Source organism: Oncorhynchus nerka, linkage group LG4 (assembly GCF_034236695.1).
Source record: "Oncorhynchus nerka isolate Pitt River linkage group LG4, Oner_Uvic_2.0, whole genome shotgun sequence".
Taxonomy (NCBI): Eukaryota; Metazoa; Chordata; class Actinopteri; order Salmoniformes; family Salmonidae; genus Oncorhynchus; species Oncorhynchus nerka.
The window spans coordinates 70,202,134-70,226,474 of record NC_088399.1 but is presented as its reverse complement, the minus strand read 5'-3'; the positions used below and the strand labels follow the sequence as shown (position 1 = coordinate 70,226,474).

Genomic DNA, 24,341 nt, shown 5'->3' with positions numbered 1-24,341 from the left:
GGAAGTGTTTGTGAAGCTATTGACCCTTTTTCATGTCTTTTTTTTGAAGAGGCTCCACTGTGGTCTGCAGTCCACAGTCCAACATCACTAGTTCTGACATCTAGTTCCAACTCTTGTTGTGTTTTTTTTGTATTGATGATAACACCAGGGCTTACATCACCAGTTCCAACTCTTACTGGCTAGGCTACCTGTTGAATAAGGCAGTGGGGTGTCAACATGGGGAGATTAATAGCTTTGTTTTTTCCCCCTCATCTCCCTCGTCTCTCCATCTCTTTCTCTCTCCATCTCTTTCTATGTAGTCATGTTTCATTCCCCTCTCTATATGCATCTCTCCTTCTCTCCATCCTTCTTTCTCTGCTGCACAGTTGGTGCCACTTTCTCGCTCTCTTGCTCTCTCGCTCTCTCTCTATAGCCATTAATTATTGCAGTGTAGTCTCTACTTCTATGAATATTTCAGGCTCTGTCATTAAGACAATCTATATTTCATGGCCCCCCTACCTTGTCACCTTTTTGGTGATCAGACTTTTCCTGTGTCTAACAGTGAGTCATTGAAGTGCACTATACATTTCATGGGATGTATCTTACCAGGCTCTAATGGTCTAGTGCACTTTCTTTTCTCACTCTTGTACCTGAAGAGTAGTTTATTTCACCCCCCAAAACTTGGATGTTTGTCAATCACAAATCTTCTCAATTATGTGTGTTAGGGTTACACAATAATTCCACTTACTCCTGAGATTCTACAGTCGTGGCCAACAGTTTTGAGAATGACACAAATATTATTTTCCACAAAGTTTTCTGCTTCACTGTCTTTAGATGTTTTTGTCAGATGTTACAATGGAATACTGAAGTATAATTACAAGCATTTCATAAGTGTCAAAGGCTTTTATTGACAATTACATTATTGATGCAAAGAGTCAATATTTGCAGTGTTGACCCTTCTTTTTCAAGACCTCTGCAATCCGCCCTGGCATGCTGTCAATTAACTTCTGGGCCACATCCTGACTGATGGCAGCCCATGTTTGCATAATCAATGCTTGGAGTTTGTCAGAATTTGTGGGTTTTTGTTTGTCTTGCCCGCCTCTTGAGGACTGACCACAAGTTCTCAATGGGATTAAGGTCTGGGGTTTCCTGGACATATCGATATTTTGTTCCCAGAGCCACTTAGTCACTTTTGCCTTATGGCAAGGTGCTCCACCATGCTGGAAAAGGCCTTGCTCGTCACCAAACTGTTCCTGGATGGTTGGGAGAAGTTGCTTTCGGAGGATGTGTTGGTATCATTCTTTATTCATGGCTGTGTTCTTAGGCAAAATTGTGAGTGAGTCCACTCCCTTGGCTGAGAAGCAACCCCACACATGAATGGTCTCAGGATGCTTTACCGTTGGCATGACACATGACTGATGGTAAGCTCTCACCTTGTCTTCTCCGGACAAGCTTTTTTTACGGATGCCCCAAACAATCGGAAAGGGGATTCATCAGAGAAAATGACTTTACCCCAGTCCTCAGCAGTCCAATCCCTATACCCTTTTCAGAATATTAGTCTGTCCCTGATGTTTTTCCTGGAGAGAAGTGGCTTCTTTGCTGCCCTTCTTGACACCAGGCCATCCTCCAAAAGTCTTCGCCTCACTGTGTGTGCAGGTGCACTCACACCTGCCTGCTGCCATTCCTGAGCAAGCTCTGTACTGGTGGTGCCCTTATCCCGCAGCTGAATCAACTTTAGGAGACGTTCTGGCGCTTGCTGGACTTTCTTGGGGAGCCCTGAAGCCTTCACAACAATTGAACCGCTCTCTTTGAAGTTCTTAATGATCCGATAAATGGTGGATTTAGGTGCAATCTTACTGGTCGCAATATCCTTGCCTGTGAAGCCCTTTTTGTGCAAAGCAATGATGACGGCACGTGTTTCCTAGCAGGTAACCATTGTTGACAGAGGAAGAACAATGATTCCAAGCACCACCCTCCTTTTGAAGCTTCCAGTCTGTTATTCGAACTCAATCAGCATGACAGAGTGATCTCCAGCCTTGTCCTCGTCAACACTCACACCTGTGTTAACGAGAGAATCACTGACATGATGTCAGCCAGTCCTTTTGTGGCAGGGCTGAAATGCAGTGGACATTTTATTTTGGGGGGGATTCGGTTCATTTGCATGGCAAAGAGGGACTTTGCAATTAATTACAATTCATCTGATCACTCTTCATAACATTCTGGAGTATATGCAAATTGCCATCATACAAACTGAGGCAGCAGACTGTACACAAACTCGTTTTTTTTTACTATGACACCCAGCATGCCCATGTTCAGCTCAGTAAAGCCATCCACCATTTATTTTTGATGATACCTACATGCCCGATTACTAAAGTACATCCATTTTGAGCTATTAGGGCCTTGTCATTCACAGGGATTTCAGCCACAGAGAGATTCTCACATCACTTTTGCACCTGTCAAGAATACTAAACCACTGTAAGTTTGCTACGGTACATTTATAGATTTCGGAGGTTCTGTTTGTTTCCTCCAATGAGTGCATCTGTCTCTGCTTAGGTTGTGTTCCAGAGGGCACCCTATTCCCTACAAACATTGTTAAGAATAGTGCTGCTTTGAACTGGCTCCAGCTGCAGCCGTATGGTGGCTTGCCCTGGCCTCCAGCCCTGGCCTCCAGCCCCGCTCTAAGCAGTTCGCCTGGTGTTCTGACACAACCCACTCTAGCATGCTGTAGCTGTCTGGCTTAGAGGTGCTTTTCCTGCTCTCTCTCTCTGCTGTCTCTATCTTTGTCTGCTCTCTCTTCTCGTCTGTCTCGCCTTGCTCAGTATGCTTCAATACTTAGGCACAGCTTTCATATGTGGGTAATGCGGCGAATGCCCACAATATTGACTACCCTAAACAATACCTGGAAAATGTGCGGACTTCCGCTAAGCTGTTGGAAGTGTTGGGACCTGCAGTCCTACGTTTCTCCAAAACATTAGATATGTCTAGCGTGTTGATGACCACCACCAAGCATACTAAGAAACAATCATTACAGCATACCTTCATGTCATGTTTTTCCTCTCTCAATGGACCAGGTCAAGCTAATGGACAGGCTTCTTCCTCCATGTATATGTGAGGGCTCAGTGCTTGAAGATCTAAGGCCTGGATACAACATCGAAGGATAGATGTAATAATGCTGATGTGTTATGACAGGGTCAGAGAGCAAATGTACCCGTAGTCCATTCATGCATCTGTCGTTATCGTCTCTGACCTCACATCCAGGTGACCTAAATTGTTCACCTAATTGTAACATTCTGTCATAAAGAGCACGTGATCAGCTTCATAGCGAACATGTTTTCCCGTCTCAATAGGTTAAATCAAATAAAAATGTTTTTTACAGTGTTTTGTGAAAGTATTCAGACCCCTTGACTTTTTCCACATGTTACTTTACAGCCTACGGTTTCTATGCCGTTAGTTCCGGTTTCTATGCCGTTAGTTCCGGTTTCTATGCCGTTAGTTCCGGTTTCTATGCCGTTAGTTCCGGTTTCTATGCCGTTAGTTCCGGTTTCTATGCCTTTAGTTCCGGTTTCTATGCCGTTAGTTCCGGTTTCTATGCCGTTAGTTCCGGTTTCTATGCCGTTAGTTCCGGTTTCTATGCCTTTAGTTCCGGTTTCTATGCCGTTAGTTCCGGTTTCTATGCCGTTAGTTCCGGTTTCTATGCCGTTAGTTCCGGTTTCTATGCCGTTAGTTCCGGTTTCTATGCCGTTAGTTCCGGTTTCTATGCCGTTAGTTCCGGTTTCTATGCCGTTAGTTACGGTTTCTATGCCTTTAGTTCCGGTTTCTATGCCTTTAGTTCCGGTTTCTATGCCGTTAGTTCCGGTTTCTATGCCGTTAGTTCCGGTTTCTATGCCGTTAGTTCCGGTTTCTATGCCGTTAGTTCCGGTTTCTATGCCTTTAGTTCCGGTTTCTATGCCTTTAGTTTTCCTTGTGCACCAATTTATCGGTAAATTCTTTTAAACTATTAAAGGATTGTTCCATCAGGTTGTGTTTTTAGGGAGGGATACTGGGTCTTGTAGAATACGTTTCATTTTCTTCCATATTGTTATAACGTTCTTAACTATGAAGTTGTTCATGTTCTTAGCTTTATCCTTAGGAAATAGACACAACAATATTCTGGGTATGAACATGTGCATCTTCAGTACAGAACCCATTGTTCCTCTTTAGTGCATTTAACTATAAGTCACAAGTAAAAGCCCTGGAAATGTGTCAACTCACTATACAAGTAAAAGCCCTGGAAATGTGTCAACTCACTATACAAGTAAAAGCCCTGGAAATGTGTCAACTCACTATACAAGTAAAAGCCCTGGAAATGTGTCAACTCACTATACAAGTAAAAGCCCTGGAATTGTATCAACTCACTACACAAGTAAAAGCCCTGGAATTGTATCAACTCACTACACAATAAACGCCCTGGAATTGTGTCAACTCACTACACAAGTAAAAGCCCTGGAATTGTGTCAACTCACTATACAAGTCTGGAAGGTTAAAACCCCCCCTCAGACATATGAAGATGTTAAACTTTCCTTTATAGTCTATTCATTTAATTTGCCCATATAAAGTATGTTATGACCAAGTACACTTTTTTTTTAAAGAATGTTTTCAGTGGGGTAATTGGTATTACCAAAAATAATTGCAAGTGAACAACTGTAAGCAGGTTCTTTTAGGCTGCTGGTCACTGGCATAACATGCCAGGAATATTTAGCAATTTCAGTATTTTGTCATTAATCACTGCAGCAAAGTGAACAGAATAAAATAGAACAATGACCTGAGAGAGAGGGAGAGGGAGAGTGCGAGAGAGAGAACTATGAAGAGGGCGATTGAACAATATAAATAAACAGGGAGAGAGTAAAATAAGCGAGACTGCTTTGGTTAGTGGATTTACCAGCCTGTTGCTTTGAACCCGGCGGGGGCTGCAGTGCACTGTAGAGCACACCTGTTTAAGACAAAGCCACATGGCTTATTCAGTTGATGCATCATTCATTTGCTGTTCTGTTCCCTTCATCCATCCAGCCTGGTTCAAGTGGCAGCGGCTGACTCACCCATAAGTCTCAGGTGCCTGCAGGGTTTAACGTTCAACATAAATCAGCCTGTTTAGTCTTACGGACGGACGGAATACAACACTGCTATTGTTGAGTGATTATAGTTAGCTGACCTGCCAACCACCAACTGGCAGCTATTAACCTTTCACCCAGGGGTTGTCATAGTTTCAGCCTCGAAACATCAGGTGAGCAGTTTTACGCCGTGATGTAGACACGCATGAAGGCACACACACACACACACACACACACACACACACACACACACGGAATTGGATGCCCTCTAAATGTCAATAATATGCAAATAATACTATGAATCTTCTCGTCTCGATGCTGAAATGGCCAGCAGCGCAATAAGCTCCAGATCAGTCTGTGTCAGCAGCTAGATGCTTACATATGCAGAACTAATTTCATTTCAATTACCTGTTGGTACAAACCCAGGAGATGGCATCCTGCTTATTTCCTGGTTTTGAAAATGTTAGACCATGTAAAGTCGTGTCTTATCCCTGTCATTTCGCTGTCATGCTCTGCTAAGTTCCAACCAGACTTGAAAGTTACTACCCAGCATCATGTTTTCTGAATCATTTTTGATTCTGTGCAAAAAACTGTGCAACTCAGGAAAACTCTGGATGTATTTTTTGTTGCTGAAGGAACATCTTGTTTGTTGTGGTCCAATAAGTGCTGGGAGAGAGTCCACTGGGAATCTCCTCTTTTACTCTTCCAAGAACAAACTGTCTTTGTTTCTATAACAAAGTTTGGACAGTTTAGATGTGAGTTGAGACTATTATTCTTCACATCCCTGGGTCGCTCCTCTTTTCAGTTCCCTGCAGCTCGCGACTGGAACGAGCTGCAACAAACACTCAAACTGGACAGTTTTATCTCCATGTCTTCATTCAAAGACTCAGTCATGGACCCTCTTACTGACAGTTGGGGCTGCTTCGCATGATGTATTGTTGTCTCTACCTTCTTGCCCGTTGTGCTGTTGTCTGTGCCCAATAATGTTTGTACCTTGTTTTGTGCTGCTGCCATGTTGTGTTGCTGCCATGTTGTCATGTTGTGTTGCTACCATGCTATGTTGTTGCCTTAGGTCTCTCTTTATGTAGTGTTATCTCTCTTGTTGTGTTTTGACCTATTATAATTTTTTACAATTATAATAATCCCAGCCCCCGTCACTGCAGGAGGCCTTTTGCCTTTTGGTAGGCCGTCATTGTAAATAGGAATTTGTTCTTAACTGACTTGCCTAGTTAAATAAAGGTTAAACAAATACTTAAATAGTATATTATGTATTGACTTCCTCAGAGAGGTTGTCCTGACATTCATAGTGTTTCATTACTTCTCTCTCTGTCAATATATATATATATATATATATATATATATATATATATATATATATTATCTATGCCTGTTATCTCCACTTAGTCTGACTCTGAAGGTTTTCTCTTTGCTCTACTTTATTTGTTGTCTTGTTGTATTGTTTCCTGTAGAGAAGTTGTTTGGAGAGTTCCTGAGCTGGGACCTAGACGAGGCTGTGTCTCAGCTGCCTCTGAAGCCAGGCCAGTCTGTCACCCTCACCGTCAACATCAAAGTCAGACTGGACTTCTCTGGAGGAGAGAACCTGCTACAGGACCTCAACGATGGTGAGTGGTTTCAATTCCAGACGGGCCGCGAAGGTCTCCCAGACAACATCCAGGTGCTCTCCGACCAACATTGTCAATTGAAACCAGTAGAAGCTAAACTCTTTTAGGCAGGTATTCCCAATAGAGCACACTTCTATTTATCTATTTTGGGTTTGCCTTTCTGGAAAGCATTGGGTTCTCAGCTCCATGACCCCATAGCACTGGTTAAACATGTACTGAATACAGTGTTGAGTCTGTGTTTACTGCCCAACCCAGTAGTGTTCCAGAGAGGTGTTTTCTATTTATTTATTTATTCTTTTTTTATTCATTTAAAAATATATATTTTTTTGTCCTCTTTTACTCCCCAAATTCATAGTATCCAATTGTTAGTAGTTTTTGTCTTGTCTCATCGCTACAACTCCCGTACGGGCTCGGGAGAGACGAAGGTCGAAAGCCATGCGTCCTCCGAAACACAACCAAGCCAAACTGCTTCTTAACACAGCGCGCATCCAACCCGGAAGCCAGCCGCACCAATGTGTCGGAGGAAACACTGTGCACCTAGCGAACTGGTTAGCGTGCACTGCGCCCGGCCCGCCACAGGAGTCGCTAGTGCACGATTAGACAAGGTTATCCCTACCCGCCAAACCCTCCCTAACCCGGACGACGCTAGGCCAATTGTGCGTTGCCCCACGGACCTCCCGGTCACGGCCTGGCTGCGACAGAGCCTGGGCTCGAACCCAGAGTCTCTGGTGGCACAGCCTTAGACCACTGTGCCACCCGGAAGGCCCTGTTCCAGAGAGGTGTGTTGAGACTCATCCAACATTCAACAGAGGTAACCATGCAAACAGCAGACTCCCCTCTCACCTTGATTTTTCTCTTTGTTGTCGTCTTGCCTTTCTCGGTCTCTCACTCTTTCTCTCTGTACTCCTTCTCCCATGTGATGTGCTCCTGCATGCATGAGAAGAAATCAGAGGAGAGTAGGAGCTGAATGGACATGTTTAACTCATCTCGCTCTCGCTCTCTCTGCCCCTGACTTTCAATCATTATCTTTATGAGGCTATTTAACATACAGTTTTAATTAACGGGTTAGTAATTATGGCCCCTGAATAAAGGAGATAAAGCAAACAGGGCTTCCTTAAACAAAAAATCTTTGAAACCATTGTGTATTTTGTTGATGTCTTTCTGGACCGATGCTATGTTCTGCTGGGTCTTACACTACATGACCAAATGTGTCTGGGCTCCTGCTCGTCGAACATCTCATTCCAAAATCATGGGCCTCAATATAGAGTTGTTCCCCCCTTTGCTACCATAACAGCCTCCACTCTTCTGGGAAGGCTTTCCACTAGATGTTGGAACATTGCTGCCATAACAGCCTCCACTCTTCTGGGAAGGCTTTCCACTAGATGTTGGAACATTGCTGCCATAACAGCCTCCACTCTTCTGGGAAGGCTTTCCACTAGATGTTGGAACATTGCTGCCATAACAGCCTCCACTCTTCTGGGAAGGCTTTCCACTAGATGTTGGAACATTGCTGCCATAACAGCCTCCACTCTTCTGGGAAGGCTTTCCACTAGATGTTGGAACATTGCTGCCATAACAGCCTCCACTCTTCTGGGAAGGCTTTCCGCTAGATGTTGGAACATCGCTGCCATAACAGCCTCCACTCTTCTGGGAAGGCTTTCCACTAGATGTTGGAACATCGCTGCCATAACAGCCTCCACTCTTCTGGGAAGGCTTTCCGCTAGATGTTGGAACATTGCTGCCATAACAGCCTCCACTCTTCTGGGAAGGCTTTCCACTAGATGTTGGAACATTGCTGCTATAACAGCCTCCACTCTTCTGGGAAGGCTTTCCACTAGATGTTGGAACATTGCTGCTATAACAGCCTCCACTCTTCTGGGAAGGCTTTCCACTAGATGTTGGAACATTGCTGCTATAACACCCTCCACTCTTCTGGGAAGGCTTTCCACTAGATGCTGGAACATTGCTGCGGGGACTTGCTTCCATTCAGCCACAAGAGCGTTAGTGAGGTCGGGCACTGATGTTGGGGGATTAGGCCTGATTTCGAGTCAGCATTCCAATTCATCCCAATTTTGATATGGTTGAGGTCAGGGCTCTGTGCAGGCCAGTTAAGTTCACCAAACACCAATCTCGACAAACCATTTTTGTATGGACCTCGCTTTGTGCACAGGGGCATTGTTTAGAATGTCATTGTATTCTGTAGCGTTCAGATTTCCCTTCACTGGAACGAAGTGGCCCGAACCATGAAAACAGCCCCGGACCATTTTTCCTCCTTCACCAAACTTTACAGTTGGCATTATGCATTGGGGCAGGTAGTGTTTTCCTGGCATCTGCCAAACCCATATTTGTCTATCGGACTGCCAGATGGTGAAGCGTGATTCATTACTCCAGAGAACACGCTTCCACTGCTCCAATGGCGGCGAGCTTTACGCCACTCCAGCTGATGCTTGGCATTGCCATGGTGATCTTAGGCTTGTGTGCGGCTGCTTCATCCATTTCATGAAGCTCCCGACAAATAATTATTGTGCTGACGTTGCTTCCAGGGGCAGTTTGGAACACAGTAGTGAGTGTTGCAACCAAGGCCAGATGATTTTGAGCACTCAGCGCTCCATTCTGCTGAGCCATTGTTGCTGTTGCTCCTAGACGTTTCCACTTCACAATAACTGCACTTGCAGTTGGCTGCGGCAGCTCTAGCAGGTCAGAAATTTGACGCACTGACTTGTTGGAAAGGTGGCATCCTAAAATGGCGCTACGTTGAAAGTCGCTGATCTCTTTAGTAAGGCCATTCTACTGCCCATGTTTGAGTGTTTATGGCTGTGTGCTCGATTTTATACACCTGTCAGCAACGGGTGTGGCTGAAATAGTTGAATCCACATTGAATTTGAATTCACTGCAAACTATTGAAAGAGCACTCCAGAGAGAACAATGTGGCATAATACGTCTTAAAGACTTTCTGTTTATAATAATGTCATTCACTGGTTTTAAGCTTGAGAAGACTCATTACAGTGAAACAGTCGGTCACAGCCAGGTAAAGACAACTTTTTTTCATGACGACATCAGGGCGTCAAAGAGCGCCTATAATAGTATAAATGACGCCTTCCTTTCGTCCTCAAGTGATAGCACTTCAGAAATGGTTTTGAGGCATTCAAGGCTGTTTCCATTTACTGACCCCAGACAGCCAGAATGTGTATGTATAAAGTAGGCCCTTGGCCCTGTGTGGGAATTGAATGGATCCTTCACCTCTTGAGCTGCACATTCGGCTTGGCGACAAGCATCAACAGCTAGCGGCTCCCATCTATCCATCTATTTCTCTCCATCTCCCTCCCTCCCTATTTCTCTCCATCTCCCTCCCTCCCTCCTTATTTCTTTCCATCTCCCTCCCTCTATCCATCTATTTCTCTCCATCTCCCTCCATCCCTCCCTCCCTATTTCTCTCCATCTCCCTCCCTCCCTATTTCTCTCCATCTCCCTCCCTCTCTATTTCTTTACATCTCCCTCCTTCTATCCATCTATTTCTCTCCATCTCCCTCCCTCCCTCCCTATTTCTTTACATCTCACTCCCTCTATCCATCTATTTCTCTCCACCTCCCTCCCTCTCGCTGTCTCTCTCGCTGTCTCTCTCGCTGTCTCTCTCGCTGTCTCTCTCGCTGTCTCTCTCGCTCTCTCTCTCGCTCTCTCTCTCGCTCTCTCTCTCGCTCTCTCTCTCGCTCTCTCTCTCGCTCTCGCTCTCGCTCTCGCTCTCGCTCTCTGTCTCGCTCTCTGTCTGTCTCTGTCTGTCTCTTTCTCTCTTTTTCTCTCTCTTTCTCTCTCTTTCTCTCTCCATCTCTCCTTCTCTCTTTCTCTATCCATCTCTCTTTCTCTATCCATCTCTCTTTCTCTCCCTCCCTCCCTCTCTTTCTCAATCTCTTTCTCTCTCTCTCCCTCACTCCCTCCCTCACTCGCTCTAAATCTCTTTCTCTCCCTCCCTCACTTTCTCTCCATCTCCCTCCCTCCCCCTCCCTACCTCTCTCCATCTCCCTCCCTCCCTCCCCTCCCTACCTCTCTCTCCCTTCCCCCCTCTTTCTAGGAGAATAAATTGCAGCTCGCGGCATGCTTGGTCAGAAGCATTCTGATCTTTATACTTTCTCTCTCACTCTATTGCTATCTCTCTCTCCCTCCCTGTCTGTCTGCATTGATATGATATATTTTGTGTCTGTCCTTCGGCTCATTTGAGTGACACTGTCTGATTGTCATACTGTAAAAAGCACTTGAAATAATTCCTTAAAGTGTTAGGTTTGAGATCGGTATTTGCAAATTAACCGACTAAAATAGCAGTGATTATTTGAATAATGTATGGAGTGGAGAGATTCTTCTCCTCCGCCCCTCACTACTACAAACGTTGAAATATACAGTTGAAGTCGGAAGTTTACATTAGCCAAATACATTTAAACTCAGTTTTTCACAATTCCTGACATTTAATCCAAGTAAAAATTCCCTGTTTTAGGACAGTTAAAATCACCACTTTATTTTAAGAATGTGAAATGTCAGAATAATAGTAGAGAGAATTATTTATTTCAGCTTTTATTTCTTTCATCACATTCCCAGTGGGTCAGAAGTTTACATACACTCAATTAGTATTTGGTAGTATTGCCTTTAAATGGTTTAACTTGGGTCAAACATTTCGGGTAGCCTTCCACAAGCTTCCCACAAAAAGTTGGGTGAAATTTGGCCCATTCCTCCTGACAGAGCTGGTGTAACTGAGTCAGGTTTGTAGGCCTCCTTGCTCGCACACGCTTTTTCAGTTCTACCCACACATTTTCTATGGGATTCAGGTCAGGGCTTTGTGATGGCCACTCCAATACCCTGACTTTGTTGTCCTTAAGCCATTTTGCTACAACTTTGGAAGGATGCTTAGGGTCGTTGTCCATTTGCGACCAAGCTTTAGCTTCCTGACTGATGTCTTGATGTTGCTTCAATATATCCACATAATTTTCTTCCTCATGAAGCCATCTATTATGTGAAGTGCACCAGTCCCTCCTGCAGCAAAGCACCCCCACAACATGATGCTGCCACCCCCGTGCTTCACGGTTGGGATGGTGTTCTTCGGCTTGCAAGCATCCCCCTTTTTCCTCCAAACATAACGATGGTCATTATGGCCAAACAGTTCTATTTTTGTTTCATCAGACCAGAGGACATTTCTCCAAAAAGTACGATCTTTGTCCCCATGTGTAGTTGCAAACCGTAGTCTGGCTTTTTTTTAATACCGGTTTTGGAGCAGTGGCTTCTTCCTTGCTGAGCGGCCTTTCAGGTTATGTTAATATAGGACTTGTTTTACTGTGGATAGAGATACTTTTGTACCAGTTTCCTCCAGCATCTTCACATGGTCCTTTGCTGTTGTTCTGGGATTAATTTGTACTTTTCCCACCAAAGTACGTTCATCTCTAGGAGACAGAATGCGTCTCCTTCCTGAGCGGTATGAAGACTGCATGGTCCCATGGTGTTTATACTTGCGTACTATTGTTTGTACAGATAAACGTGGTACCTTCAGGCGTTTGGAAATTGCTCCCAAGGATGAACGAGACTTCACCACAAGTAAAGACTGTTGGAAAATAATTCCAGGTGATGCTGGTTGAGAGAATGCCAAGCGTGTGCAAAGCTGTCAAGGCAAAGGGTGGCTACTTTGAAGAATCTAAAATATATTTTAGATTTTTTTTTTGGTTACTTCATGATTACATATGTGTTATTTCATAGATTTGATGTCTTCACTATTATTCTACAATGTAGAAAACAGTAATTCCCTTGAATCAGTAGTTGTTCTAAAACTTTTGACCGGTCGTGTAAATGCTTTAAAATTCACAAAATGTTACATTCGCTGATGCAGATTCTTCTAGAATTAAACTTCTAAGAGCTCCTAAGCCTGCATTTACCACAGATAATATGTTCTGCGTTCCTCCATAGGCATTTCTCCTTAGGCTTTTTAATTCGCGCCTCATTTTACCCACACAGTTTTTACCACAAAGACAAGTTTTAAGATAAATAACTGCCTTACTGGAGCACGTGATGACACATTTGATTGGGATCTGTTTCCCTGTTTGGGAGTGTTTAAAGAATCTCCATTTGTAAGTGCCATTGCATTGAATGCAGACATTACACTAGTTTCCATCCGTTAGAGGCAACAAATGATGTGCAGGGGTATTTTGGGGTGGTAAATCAGAGTTTACCAATTGATCTCTGAGATTTCTGCTCCGTGAGAATACGACCAAGGGAGGGTCCGATTAAACATTACCGATACGGTCATCGGATCTTAGAATGTGCCAATGTTTGAACAATTCCCTTAATTTGTTCAGAGCATTTTGAATAGCGGGTAGTGAGGATTTAAGAATGCTTATTTTTGCGAGACTGTCCTTGAAAGAGATTGTTTCGATTTGTTTTGGATTTTCTCAATGGCAGTATTAATCTGACCATTTTTGTACCCCCTCTCCTTGTATTTTCTTTGCGTCTCAGCCATTTTTTCTGTCTAAATCTGATTTGGTTTTTGCTAATTCTTTTGTTTTGATTCGACAGAATTGGCTGTAGGGCAAACTGTTTTTCAAAGGAAGCGGTTGACAGCCATCAGCCCTCAACAAACTGTTACAAGCAGTAGGTTTCCTGTAAAGATCAGTGTACAGAACATTATCCTCACACAAAATCAGAAGATCAAGGAAACTGATTTGACGTGTATCAGATTGTATAGTACATCTCAGGTGCTCAGAATAAGAGTTCAGAAAAGCCTGGACGCCTGGAGCTGTTTTGCATCACCCCTCCATAGAACAAAAATATCATCAATGTACCGTTTCCAAATAAAAATGTTCTGCAATATTTTTTGGGGGAGAGGATTGATAATTTGCTGTTTCTCCATGTAACCTATATCAAATTACCATAGTTAGGCTCCGTAAGGGATCCCATAGCAGTACCCTTCGTCTAAATAAGGAAATAATTTAGAAACAGGAAGTAGTTCTGCATAAATACCATTTCAGCCAATATTATGATGCATGTACTGGAAGGTAGTAGTTCATTAGGGTCATGTTGCAGAAGGAAATGTTCTATGGCTTCAATACCGCCCTCGTGTGGAATATTTGTATAACGACTCAACATCAAAAGTCACTTATTTTTTTATTTAACCTTTATTTAACTAGGCAAGTCGGTTAAGAACGAATTCTTATTTACAATGACGTCCTAGGAACAGTGGGTTAACTGCCTTGTTCAAGGGCAGAACGACAGATTTTTACCTTGTCTGCTCAGGGATTCGATCTAGCAACCTTTAACCACCTGCCGCCCCTAACGAAGTATTCTCAGGGAGCGGATCAAGAGATTCAATAATAGAGAGGGGAGCTGTTATTCGAGTGGTCTAATAAAAAAAGTCTATAGAGGAGCTGTTACTTCATCATTGCCAGCTACAATAGGGCGCCCTGGAGGTTTTGTAACGTTCTTGTGTAATTTGTCGATTTTATTGTGTTGAATAGCCAAAACGTAATGTAATTTTTTTGGTGATTTGACCAGAACTTAAATTCCCATCTAGGACAGTAAAGATAGTGTTCTGAAATTGGGAAGTGGGGTCACTTCTGAGTTTCTCGTACAAGGTGTTTTTTTAATGTTCTATTATATCTTAAAATTAACCAATGATTTCAAGCCACACTGGCCATGATTACAAACACCTGTTTGTGTTCTTTGACACTATATGAACTAGTGACCCGCGGTGTTTGTGTTATACCGTGATGAAGAGCACTTGTACCTCAACATTAGTTATCAGGTTATTAAATCATTGCATCAGAGCTCCTAGAGTGTGTGCGGCTCTCCTTTTCTTTTTCAAATAGAAAGTATACCCACAGAAAGCTGTGAACAACAGTAGTTGCTTCCAAAGCTATGTATTTCCCGTAATTGGATTTTGAAATGTTATACAACCAGCAGCCTTTTTTCTCTCTCCCAGAGCGCACATCAAGAGGCTTGCTCACTACAGCAGCAGGCCCAGTGAAACAGCGCCCAGGGACTGGGCACAAACTTTCATTACATGAATCATAGGGATAATGCACTTTACTGTTTGACAAAATCATGGTTTTAGCTGCCTAAAAAAATAGGAAACCTTTGAGTGAGGTGACCATTTAGACTAATGAATGTTCAGCTCACAGTCTGGAGCCATGCTCCTTGACATACTATCGGCTACTATAGCTCTATTGTATCAAAGTTGTCACAAGTAGTGGTCTGCTAGCTAGCATTATCAATATGTTATTAGCCTACCTGAGCGTATATATGTGGATGATGCGCTTTCAGGTGTCTCTTGGGGTCGATAGGGCTGAATTGAAATGCTTCTTACAGAATAAATAGGAAAAAGATATGCGTAATAATGGTATCAATTGAAAGGGAACCGTTTGGAGATTATGGGAAGATGATTAGACCAAAGGGAGGACACAACGGTCCACAAGCCTGAATCCAAACATTACACTGCACATTTTATGTGCATTTTACATTTACTGTACTTTTCGCCGCATTGGTTGATAAAGAATCTGAAAATACTCTGGATACATTCACTACATAACACTATTCCTGGGAAATGTGGGTAGGTGTAACATAACACTATTCCTGGGAAATGTGGGTAGGTGTAACATAAGACTATTCCTGGGAAATGTGGGTAGGTGGAACATAACACTGTTCCTGGGAAATGTGGGTAGGTGGAACATAACACTATTCCTGGGAAATGTGTGTAGGTGTAACATAAGACGAAGAAATAACAAGGGTTTGAGTGAGAGGACTTAACTGGTGTCTCCAAGTGGACACACACCTCTCCAAAGTGTACACAGTTGCTAAGTAATTTCAATGCACTTTTATGACTCAAAGAAGAGTCAACTATAAGGTGTTATTTTGAGTTCTCCTAGCTGTACCGTAAAGGAACTAGAGCAAGCAGATTTGTGGTTGTTTTGTTTGGAACAGCCCTGCGTCCCCGCCATCACTCAATTACTGTTGTTTCCACAATCCAAAAACGGTCCAGGTAAATCGCAATCTAGGTCAGGTGGGCATCATTTGAAAGCCAGTTCTTTTGCCATCATGACTAGGTTCTAAAATACGATGTTGCAGTGTTTGGCTTTCACTATGCAAGTCAGGGACACCGATAATCATTTTGTCTTGCGTGAGTTCAGAACAACCCAGGGTATGACGGCTCCAGAGTTGCCCAGTGGTCTAAGACACTGCCTCTCAGTGCAAGAGGCGTCACTGCAGTACCTGGTTCGAATCCAGGCTGCATCACATCCGGCCGTGATTGGGAGTCCCACAGGGCGGCGCACAATTGGCCCAACGTTGTCCGGGTTTGTCCGGGTTACGAAGTCATTGTAAATAAGAATTTGTTCTCAACTGACTTGCCGAGTTAAAAAAAAAAATGACGCCATGTCATCTTGTAACTGCACCTAAAATATAGTGATCATAATCATTGACACGGGATATGACATGAACATGTGAAGGGCATGTTTGGATTCACATGTGTTTGGCTTGCTTGTATGACATCAAAGCGGTATTCATTAGAATCTTCAACGTCTCATCTTTCACTAATACATAGTCCCCTCATTTACATAATTTCCCTCATTCAGACAGGAAAAATGTCTAAAAGTTGCCCAATTAGCAGGAGGGATGCGGGAAACTTCTTGCGCGAAGTGCTCAAGTTCAGCTCTGTGAAGCTCGGAGTTCTGATGTCATCTATAGCATGTTACTGTACAGCCACTGCATTTCAATACAGCTGTTTATCAGTGCCATTTTCAACCCGTATAATCGGTACGACAATAATGAAGATCATTATTTTTTGTTCACGGTTATTGTCCATAATGGACGGTTACGCAATTATACGAAAATTGTGCCAGCCCTAGTTGTTGGTTCACACCCTTTCTTATAATGTATGCAACGAGTATGCACTCACTCCACTGTAATTGGCTTTGGATAAAAGCGTATGCTCAGTAGAATATCTGATATTATTCTGTGTTGGCTGAAGTCTCCAGCCAGTCCCCTAGTCTTCCTCCCATTCTCAATAAGAGCTAGGGACTAGAATCTGGTCGTCCTAGGGAGGCGAGGAGCAGGTTAAAGATGGGCATAGCAGACAGTATAAACACATTAGCCCATGGATGCTCAAATGTCAGCGTACAACAACGTCATTAAAAGGAAGTAAAACTGCCAGGGAGATTCATTTAGAAAAGACGGCATAATTACAGGGGGGGCTGTCAGGGTTGTAACCTTCTTGTCCCTCCGCTCCTAATGTTCCCAATGTACCGCAGATAGAATATCTGTCAATCAACGGACTTCTTTGCAGATGATGTCATTCCGCTTTGGGGAGAGTTGTGATTCGTCCATGCCTATTCAGCTCATCACATTACCATTGTGATAGGATTACAGAATATGCAGCAGATAGACAGACTGTACCTATTTGATTAACGTAAAAATGTTTCTTCAAACGTACCTAGATATGACTCTGTGAGGTATTCAGAGTGAACGTACCTAGATATGACTCTGTGAGGTATTCAGAGTGAACGTACCTAGATATGACTCTGTGAGGTATTCAGAGTGAACGTACCTAGATATGACTCTGTGAGGTATTCAGAGTGAACGTACCTAGATATGACTCTGTGAGGTATTCAGAGTGAACGTACCTAGATATGACTCTGTGAGGTATTCAGAGTGAACGATGTCTTATTATATGAAGATCAGTTCCTACAATTGACTTGACTATTATGAAGCTTCCATTCTACATTGTAATGTCATAATCTGTTGGGTTCCAGAGGCAGGAGCGACAGCAGCTCAATGAGTCTGTTCTATTCAGCCCAGTATGTCTGTATAGACTGAATGGACCCTCATTTCAGGGGACCAATTATTCTATTGGCTCAATCAACAGAGTGCAGTGACCATTTAAAGTGCTATTGAAACCGGAAATTTGAACTGAACAATATTTTGGTCAGTCCTATGGATCCCATTATGGATTTAATTGACCAATTATATATTGGAAATGTAATCAACCTCTTTCGTAATTGTGGGACATTAATACTGTTTGACAGCTTGTTTGATTAAACCGGTATCTATGTCTATGTAAATATCTTTGTGCATTTCTTTCTGTCAAAAAGATTTGATTCCTAAAAAGGACTTCTTATTAAAGAGATTCTCTGGTACTTGTGTATATACTTTTAGCCAGTAGTCCTGAAAGTAGCCCTCGGGCCAAAAGTGGTCCTTTAAAAATTGCGTAGTACGTCACATATGTGCACCACGGCATTGCACTTTCGCTCTCTCTCTGCTGTGTCCGCTGAGCTGTTGGGCCCGCCCTGCAACCTCATTGGGCAGTGCTGGGCATGCCTCTTGCTAGCAGTCATTCAAATGCGAGGGACTGAAGCTCATTGGCTAGAACTCAAATTGCTAGGGGCTATCCCAAGTGGGGAGAAATATAGGGAAAATGGTGTGGCAGAGCTTCAAGAAAACAGTTGCTTTCAAACTAGGGATTTTGAGGCTAATTGTGGTAAAACAGTAATTCTGCTCATAGATTATGCAAGCATGAACTACACATTGAGACATCCAGCTCAAAGCGGGATTTGAAAAACATACTTTGTTTGGGGAGCAACTTTCACTGGGGGGGGGGGGGGGGCAACATCCCAACATTTAATGAAATTTATTGAGGCAATGGTGTGAGATGGTGTCAGAAATGAGGCAATGGTGTGCTTTAGGACCATGGGACGCCTCTGAGCGGTTGAGTAGACTGTTTGGAGTGTTTATCAAAATCAAATCAAATGTTATTGGTCACATACACATGGTTAGCAGATGTTATTGCGAGTGTAGCTAAATGCTTCTGCTTCTAGATCTGACAGTGCAGCAGTAGCTAACAGGTCATATCTAACAATTCCACAACAAAACCTAACACACACAATCTAGTAAAGGAATGGGATGAGAATATAGAAGTACAAAATATATGGATGAGCAGTGACAGAGAGGCTAAGATGCAACAGATAGTGTAGGATACAGTATATAAATATGAGATGAGAAATGTGAGATATGTAAACATTCTTAGTGTCATTATTAAAGTGACTAGTGTTCCATTTATTAAAGTGGCCAGTGATTTCAAGTCTGTAGGTAGGCAGCCACCTCTCTGTGCTAGTGACAGCTGTTTAACAGTCTGATGACCTTGAGATAGAAGCTGTTTTTCAATATCTCTGTCCCAGCTTTGATGCACCTGTACTGACCTCGCCTTCTGGATGATAGCGGGGTGAACAGGCAGTGGCTCGGGTGGTTGTTGTCTTTGATTATCTTTTTTGCCTTCCTGTGACATCGGTGGTGTAGGTGTCATAGAGGGCAGGTAGTTTGCCCCCGGTGATGCGTTGTGCAGACCGCACCACCCTCTGGAGAGCCTTGCGTTTATGGGCGGTGCAGTTGCCGTACCAGGCGGTGAAAGTTATTGAGTGTTTTCAGTGACAAGCCACATTTTCTCAGCCCGCTGAGGTTGAAGAGGCGCTGTTGCACCTTCTTCACCACACTGTCTGTGTGTGTGAACCATTTCAGTTTGTCGGTGATATGTACACCGAGGAACTTTAAAACTTTCCACCTTCTCCACTGCTGTCCCGTCGATGTGGATAGGCGAGTGCTCCCTTTGCTGTTTCCTGAAGTCCACGGTCATCTCTTTTTGTTTTGCTGACATTGAGTGAGAGGTTATTTTCCTGACATCACACTCCAAGGGCCCTCATCTCCTCCCTGTAGGTTGTCTCGTTGTTGTTGGTAATCAAGCCTACCACTGTTGTAGTCTGCAAACTTGATGATTGAGTTGAAGGCGTGAATGGCCACACAGTCGTGGGTGAACAGGGAGTACAGGAGAGGGCTGAGAATGCAGCCTTGTGGGGCCCCAGTGTTGAGGATCAGCGGGGTGGAGATGTTGTTTCCTACCTTCACCACCTGGGGGAGGCTCGTCAGGAAGTCCAGGACCCAGTTGCACAGTGCGGGGTCAAGACCCAGGGACTCAAGCTTAATGAGTTTTGATGGTACTATGGTGAACTGTAGTCAATGAACAGCATTCTTGTCTAGATGGGATAGGGCATTGTGATGGCTATTGCATCGTCTGTGGACCTGTTGGGGCAGTATGCAAATTGGAGTGCGTCTAGGGTGTCCAGTAAGGTGGAGGTGATATGATCCTTGACTAGTCTCTCAAAGCACTTCATGATGACAGAAGTGAGTTCTACGGTGCGGTAGTCATTTAGTTGAGTTAGTTCAGTTTTATCCGACTGGATAAAACAATAAATAATAAAAAGTAGGTCCCCCCCACTTCAAAAACCAAAGTTGCGCCCCTGCATTTTAGTCGCCAAGTACCCAAGCATGTCTTTAACCTGTTGCCTCTACTTGGGACGCTTGCGTCCCAACTAGAGCTCTGGAATGCAAATGCGCTACGCTAAATGCTAATAGTATTAGTTAAAACTCAAAAGTTCATTAAAATACACATGCAGGGTATCAAATTAAAGCTACACTCGTTGTGAATCCAGGCAACAAGTCCGATTTTTAAAATGCTTTTCGGCGACAGCATGAGAAGCTATTATCTGATAGCATGCACCAATACACTACAACAGAAAAGCACAGCAGGGGACGTAAACAAAATAATTAGCATTTCGGCGTTACACAAACCGCACAATAAAATAGAAAACAGTCATTACCTTTCACCATCTTCTTTGTTGGCACTCCTAGATGTCCCATAAACACTATTGGGTCTTTATTTCGATTAAATCGGGCCATATAAAGCCAAGATATCATTATATGTAGACTGTGTGATAAACGAAAAAAACAGCGATTTCACAACGTAACGTCATTTTTTTAAATTCAAAAAGTAGACGATAAACTTTCACAAAACACTTCGAAATACGTTTGTAATGCTACTTTAGGTATTAGTAAACGTTAATAAGCGATAAAAATAATCCGTAGGCGATGTAAATATCATTAGCTGTCGTCTTGGAAAAAATTTCAGGAGAGAGCTCTTCCGGAATGATCTGGGCGGAGACCGGAGGTAAGCGGTGCCCCTCTTTCGGTTCAACCAAGAATCAAAGATGATTAAATTTACAAGACTCTCGACAACACGGGGATGCTGTGGGAGTTGAATGCTCGGTCTTATCTAATTCGGCTCACTGTTAACAATTGCTGGAAGTGGCGCAAGGATATTTATTTCCATTTTCTGTGATCAGGTTTTCCTGCGCTTTCCGATGTAACGCACGTTATGTAATAGCCACAGTCGTGATTTAACCAGTTTTAAAAACGTCCGAGGGTTTCCTATCCACACATTCTAACCATATGAACGTACTATATTCCTGGCATGAGTAGCAGGGCGCTGAAATGTTGCGCGATTTTTAACAAAATGTTCAAAAAAGTAGAGGGTCGACTGAAGAGGTTAACAGTCATTATCCATCCATCCATCCATCCATACATAACACATTAGTAAGCAGTACATAAGCATTCATAGATGTAAAATGATAGTATGATATATGATGGAAGACATATTGTTCACTTTGTCAACTGGCAAGATAAATGTGATTAGGACCATCTATGAGGGATTGATAGTAAAATAACATCTTTATTTGCTCTGTCTGGATGATGTGGTTCTGTCTGTAATGCTGAATTTAGTATGACTCAAATGGCTGTGAGTAATGATAGCAATAATTTGTTCAGATCCTGCATTATCTCACTTTCATTCCCTCTTATCATCTCTCTCCCTCTGCTGCTCCCTCATCTCTCTTTCTCTCTGATTTCTCTCTTGCTGTTATTCTCTCTCTCTCTCTCTCTCTCTCCCTCACTCTCCATCTCTTTCTCGCGGCCTCTACTCATTTCTCTCCCTTTCTCCCTCTACTGCTCTCCTTCCATCTGAAAGAACCTCTTGCCTGCTTGTAATTTGATGTTGTAATAATGACATCAGAAAGTGTGGGCTTTTGAAAAGAGCCACTCTAATTTATTTGTGTTTATTTTCTCTCTCTCTCGTTATCTGTCAGTCTCACCTGGGCTACTTTTGAGTTATTTAGCTCCTAAAATAATACCAAGGAATTGTGATTCCTACTCCACCTCTCTCGCTCTCTCTCTCTCTCCCTCCCTCCCCCTCTCTCCCTTATTCTGAGACGCCTTGTGAGTACTCTTTCTCTCACTCTCTCTCTCTCTTTCTCTCTCTCTCTCTCTCTCTCTCTCTCTCTCTCTCGTTGTGTAGGGTGGAAATGGTCTATCTGTGATTCTTCAAATAAACTAATGTATGTTAATGGAGGGTCAAAGGTCCTGTGCAAGCTACTCCCAGACTCTACCTCTCTGCCCAGGTGTTGTCTCTCTCTCTCTCCACGGAATAGAACGGGACTTTGTTGATTTGTATTTCACAGCCTCATGTTCCTCTCCCCTCAACAGGATATTGAAGAAGGGTTTCTGTTTACAATGCAGTCAGTCATAGGCCCCCTTTTTACTAGAACAGCTTTGACTCCTCTTCTATGAAAAGCAGAAGTGTGTGTGGAGCGGAGAGGTGGCGTTGCAGAAAGTCACAGGACCTCCTCTTTTGTGGAAGACTTTGTTGATGATTTTCAGTGTGTCATTGTGTATTAGATCAATTCACTGTCACTAATATAATCTGTAGTGATTTATATTTAGTGTCAGACTCTCCCGCTAGGGCGAATGGAGAGAGTTTGAGAGAGAGACGGCGGGAGAAAGAGGCAGGGATAGATGGAGAGTGATGGCAAGAAAAGAGAGATGAGGATGTGCGACGTCGTCGTCAATCTCTCCCCCCGTTACTCACTCTCTCTCGCTGTCTCTCTCTCTCTCTGTGTTTGTCTTTATTTCCATCTCTCTCTGTCACGATCAGACATGAAGATGTATGCGTGTCTGGAAACAGGCTGAAACAGGCCTTTATGGAAGCTCTAGTCAATGGAGGGACTGTTTATCAGTGTTCTCTCTTCCTCTTTCCCTCTCCTCATTCTGTCCGGATGCATATATCATCTCTTTCTGTGAGTAGGATATGGAGCATGAGAAAGACAATGCTGACTGACACTGTGCCAGCTCTAGTGGTTCTGGGCTCATATTCACAAAACATCTCATAGTAGTTATGATCTAGGATCAGGTGCCCCCTGTCCATGTAATCTCATTCATTATGGTCTAAAAGGCTAAACTGATCTGAGAACAGCAGTCCTACTGATTTATGAATGTGGACATGCCAGCCATGTCAGTAGAATGTGTTGGAAAGCTTTGTATCAAAGAGGAATATGGAGTCAGAGCAGGCGGGCTCGAACGTTTTGAACTGTTATTCCTACCACGTCGTCTCCTTTGTGTGTGCGTGTGTGTTCGTTGGCGCGCTCGTAATTGCGTGTGTAAGGCGAGTGTGTGTGTGTGTGTGTGTGTGTGTGTGTGTGTGTGTTGTGGCCCAGATCTTTGCAGCAGCTAGCCCAGTGATTCCCTCAGGAGACAGAGATGTTTCCACTGACGTCAGAGAGACTAGGTGCTCAGTGCCTACGTCACACTGTGGGGTATTCTGTAGCGTAGCTAGCTGAAAATAGTAACCCCTTCAGTAGCCATCAATACAGGAAGCCGATCTGGCTGTTTGATGCTCCTCTGAAGCTCTGTGGAGGATTGTGTTGTTTACAGCTCTGAACTCTCCATTAAAAAATAAAGATGGGTCTTTAGCTACTGTTTTATATTCTGCTTACAAAATGTATTTAAATGATCATGTCCTCGTTTTTGAAGAAGAGATAGGAGTTGCTCCTGACTTGACTAGGGAACACTTTGGGTTCTGGGAAACTCTCACCCCAATATGTTTTTATGCTTATGTGAGTTTAAACGACTGTCAATGTAGTTAAATGAAATGATGTCTGGCGTTACTGTCGTCGTGTGTCTTCTGACTGGCTGATTGTCTCTGCTGCTGTTTTAGATGGCATCAGTGTGACAGGCCTTCCCATCTCCAGCCCCCTGAGACAAGTCCTCAAACCCCGGGCCGAGACCAAGCCCCTGGGCAGCGAGTCCAGCAAGACAGACTACAACCACGTCAAGGTAGGACTGACACCTTTCCTCCCCTATTTTCTCTAAACAATGTTCTCTTTTATTACCACAGTGAGATTGCAGCAGGAACATTTCTCTAATGAATCATTTCCGTGACACTTCACTCATTTGAATTTCATGGCTTCCGAAGGTTGTTTTATTTCCCTCGTATTTCTGTCGGTCTTCCAAACCTTTTTCTGATGCTGCAGATAAATAATGAGCCTATCATGTTGGGGGTAATAAGGGTGGGTGTGACTGTTTGTTTAAAAAACAGGGAGGGAGCTGAGGACAGAAAGACAGACAGACTGCAGCTTTTCACACATAGAAAAGAAGGTACACAGAGGGTGACGAAGGTACACAGAGGGTGACGAAGGTGGGTGACGAAGGTACACAGAGGGTGACGAAGGCACACAGAGGGTGACGAAGGCACACAGAGGGTGACGAAGGCACACAGAGGGTGACGAAGGCACACAAAGGGGGACGGGGTGAAAGGAAAGAGAAGTCCAACTGTATTCAGTTCTCTACTACTGAATAAGTGTTAGGCCTGTTTCTAGCTTTTTCATTCCATTTTTGTTGTTGTTTTCAGAACCAAACAGGCACATTACATACAACACTAAAACCTGTTCCAATACACAGACCGAGCAACTTGTAAATAAGA

General features: G+C 43.4%; 1 protein-coding gene across 2 annotated transcripts in view; it reads left to right on the top strand.

The window, feature by feature from the left end:
* The window catches only part of LOC115128530 (trafficking protein particle complex subunit 9-like), a 330,259-nt gene that overhangs the window by 100,125 nt on the left and 205,793 nt on the right, over positions 1-24,341 (top strand). For both annotated transcript variants that reach the window (XM_065017786.1, XM_065017785.1), the window contains exons 18-19: positions 6,536-6,688; positions 23,577-23,695. In XM_065017786.1, the coding sequence (XP_064873858.1) occupies positions 6,536-6,688; positions 23,577-23,695 (272 nt within the window). The remainder of the gene's footprint in view (positions 1-6,535; positions 6,689-23,576; positions 23,696-24,341) is intronic.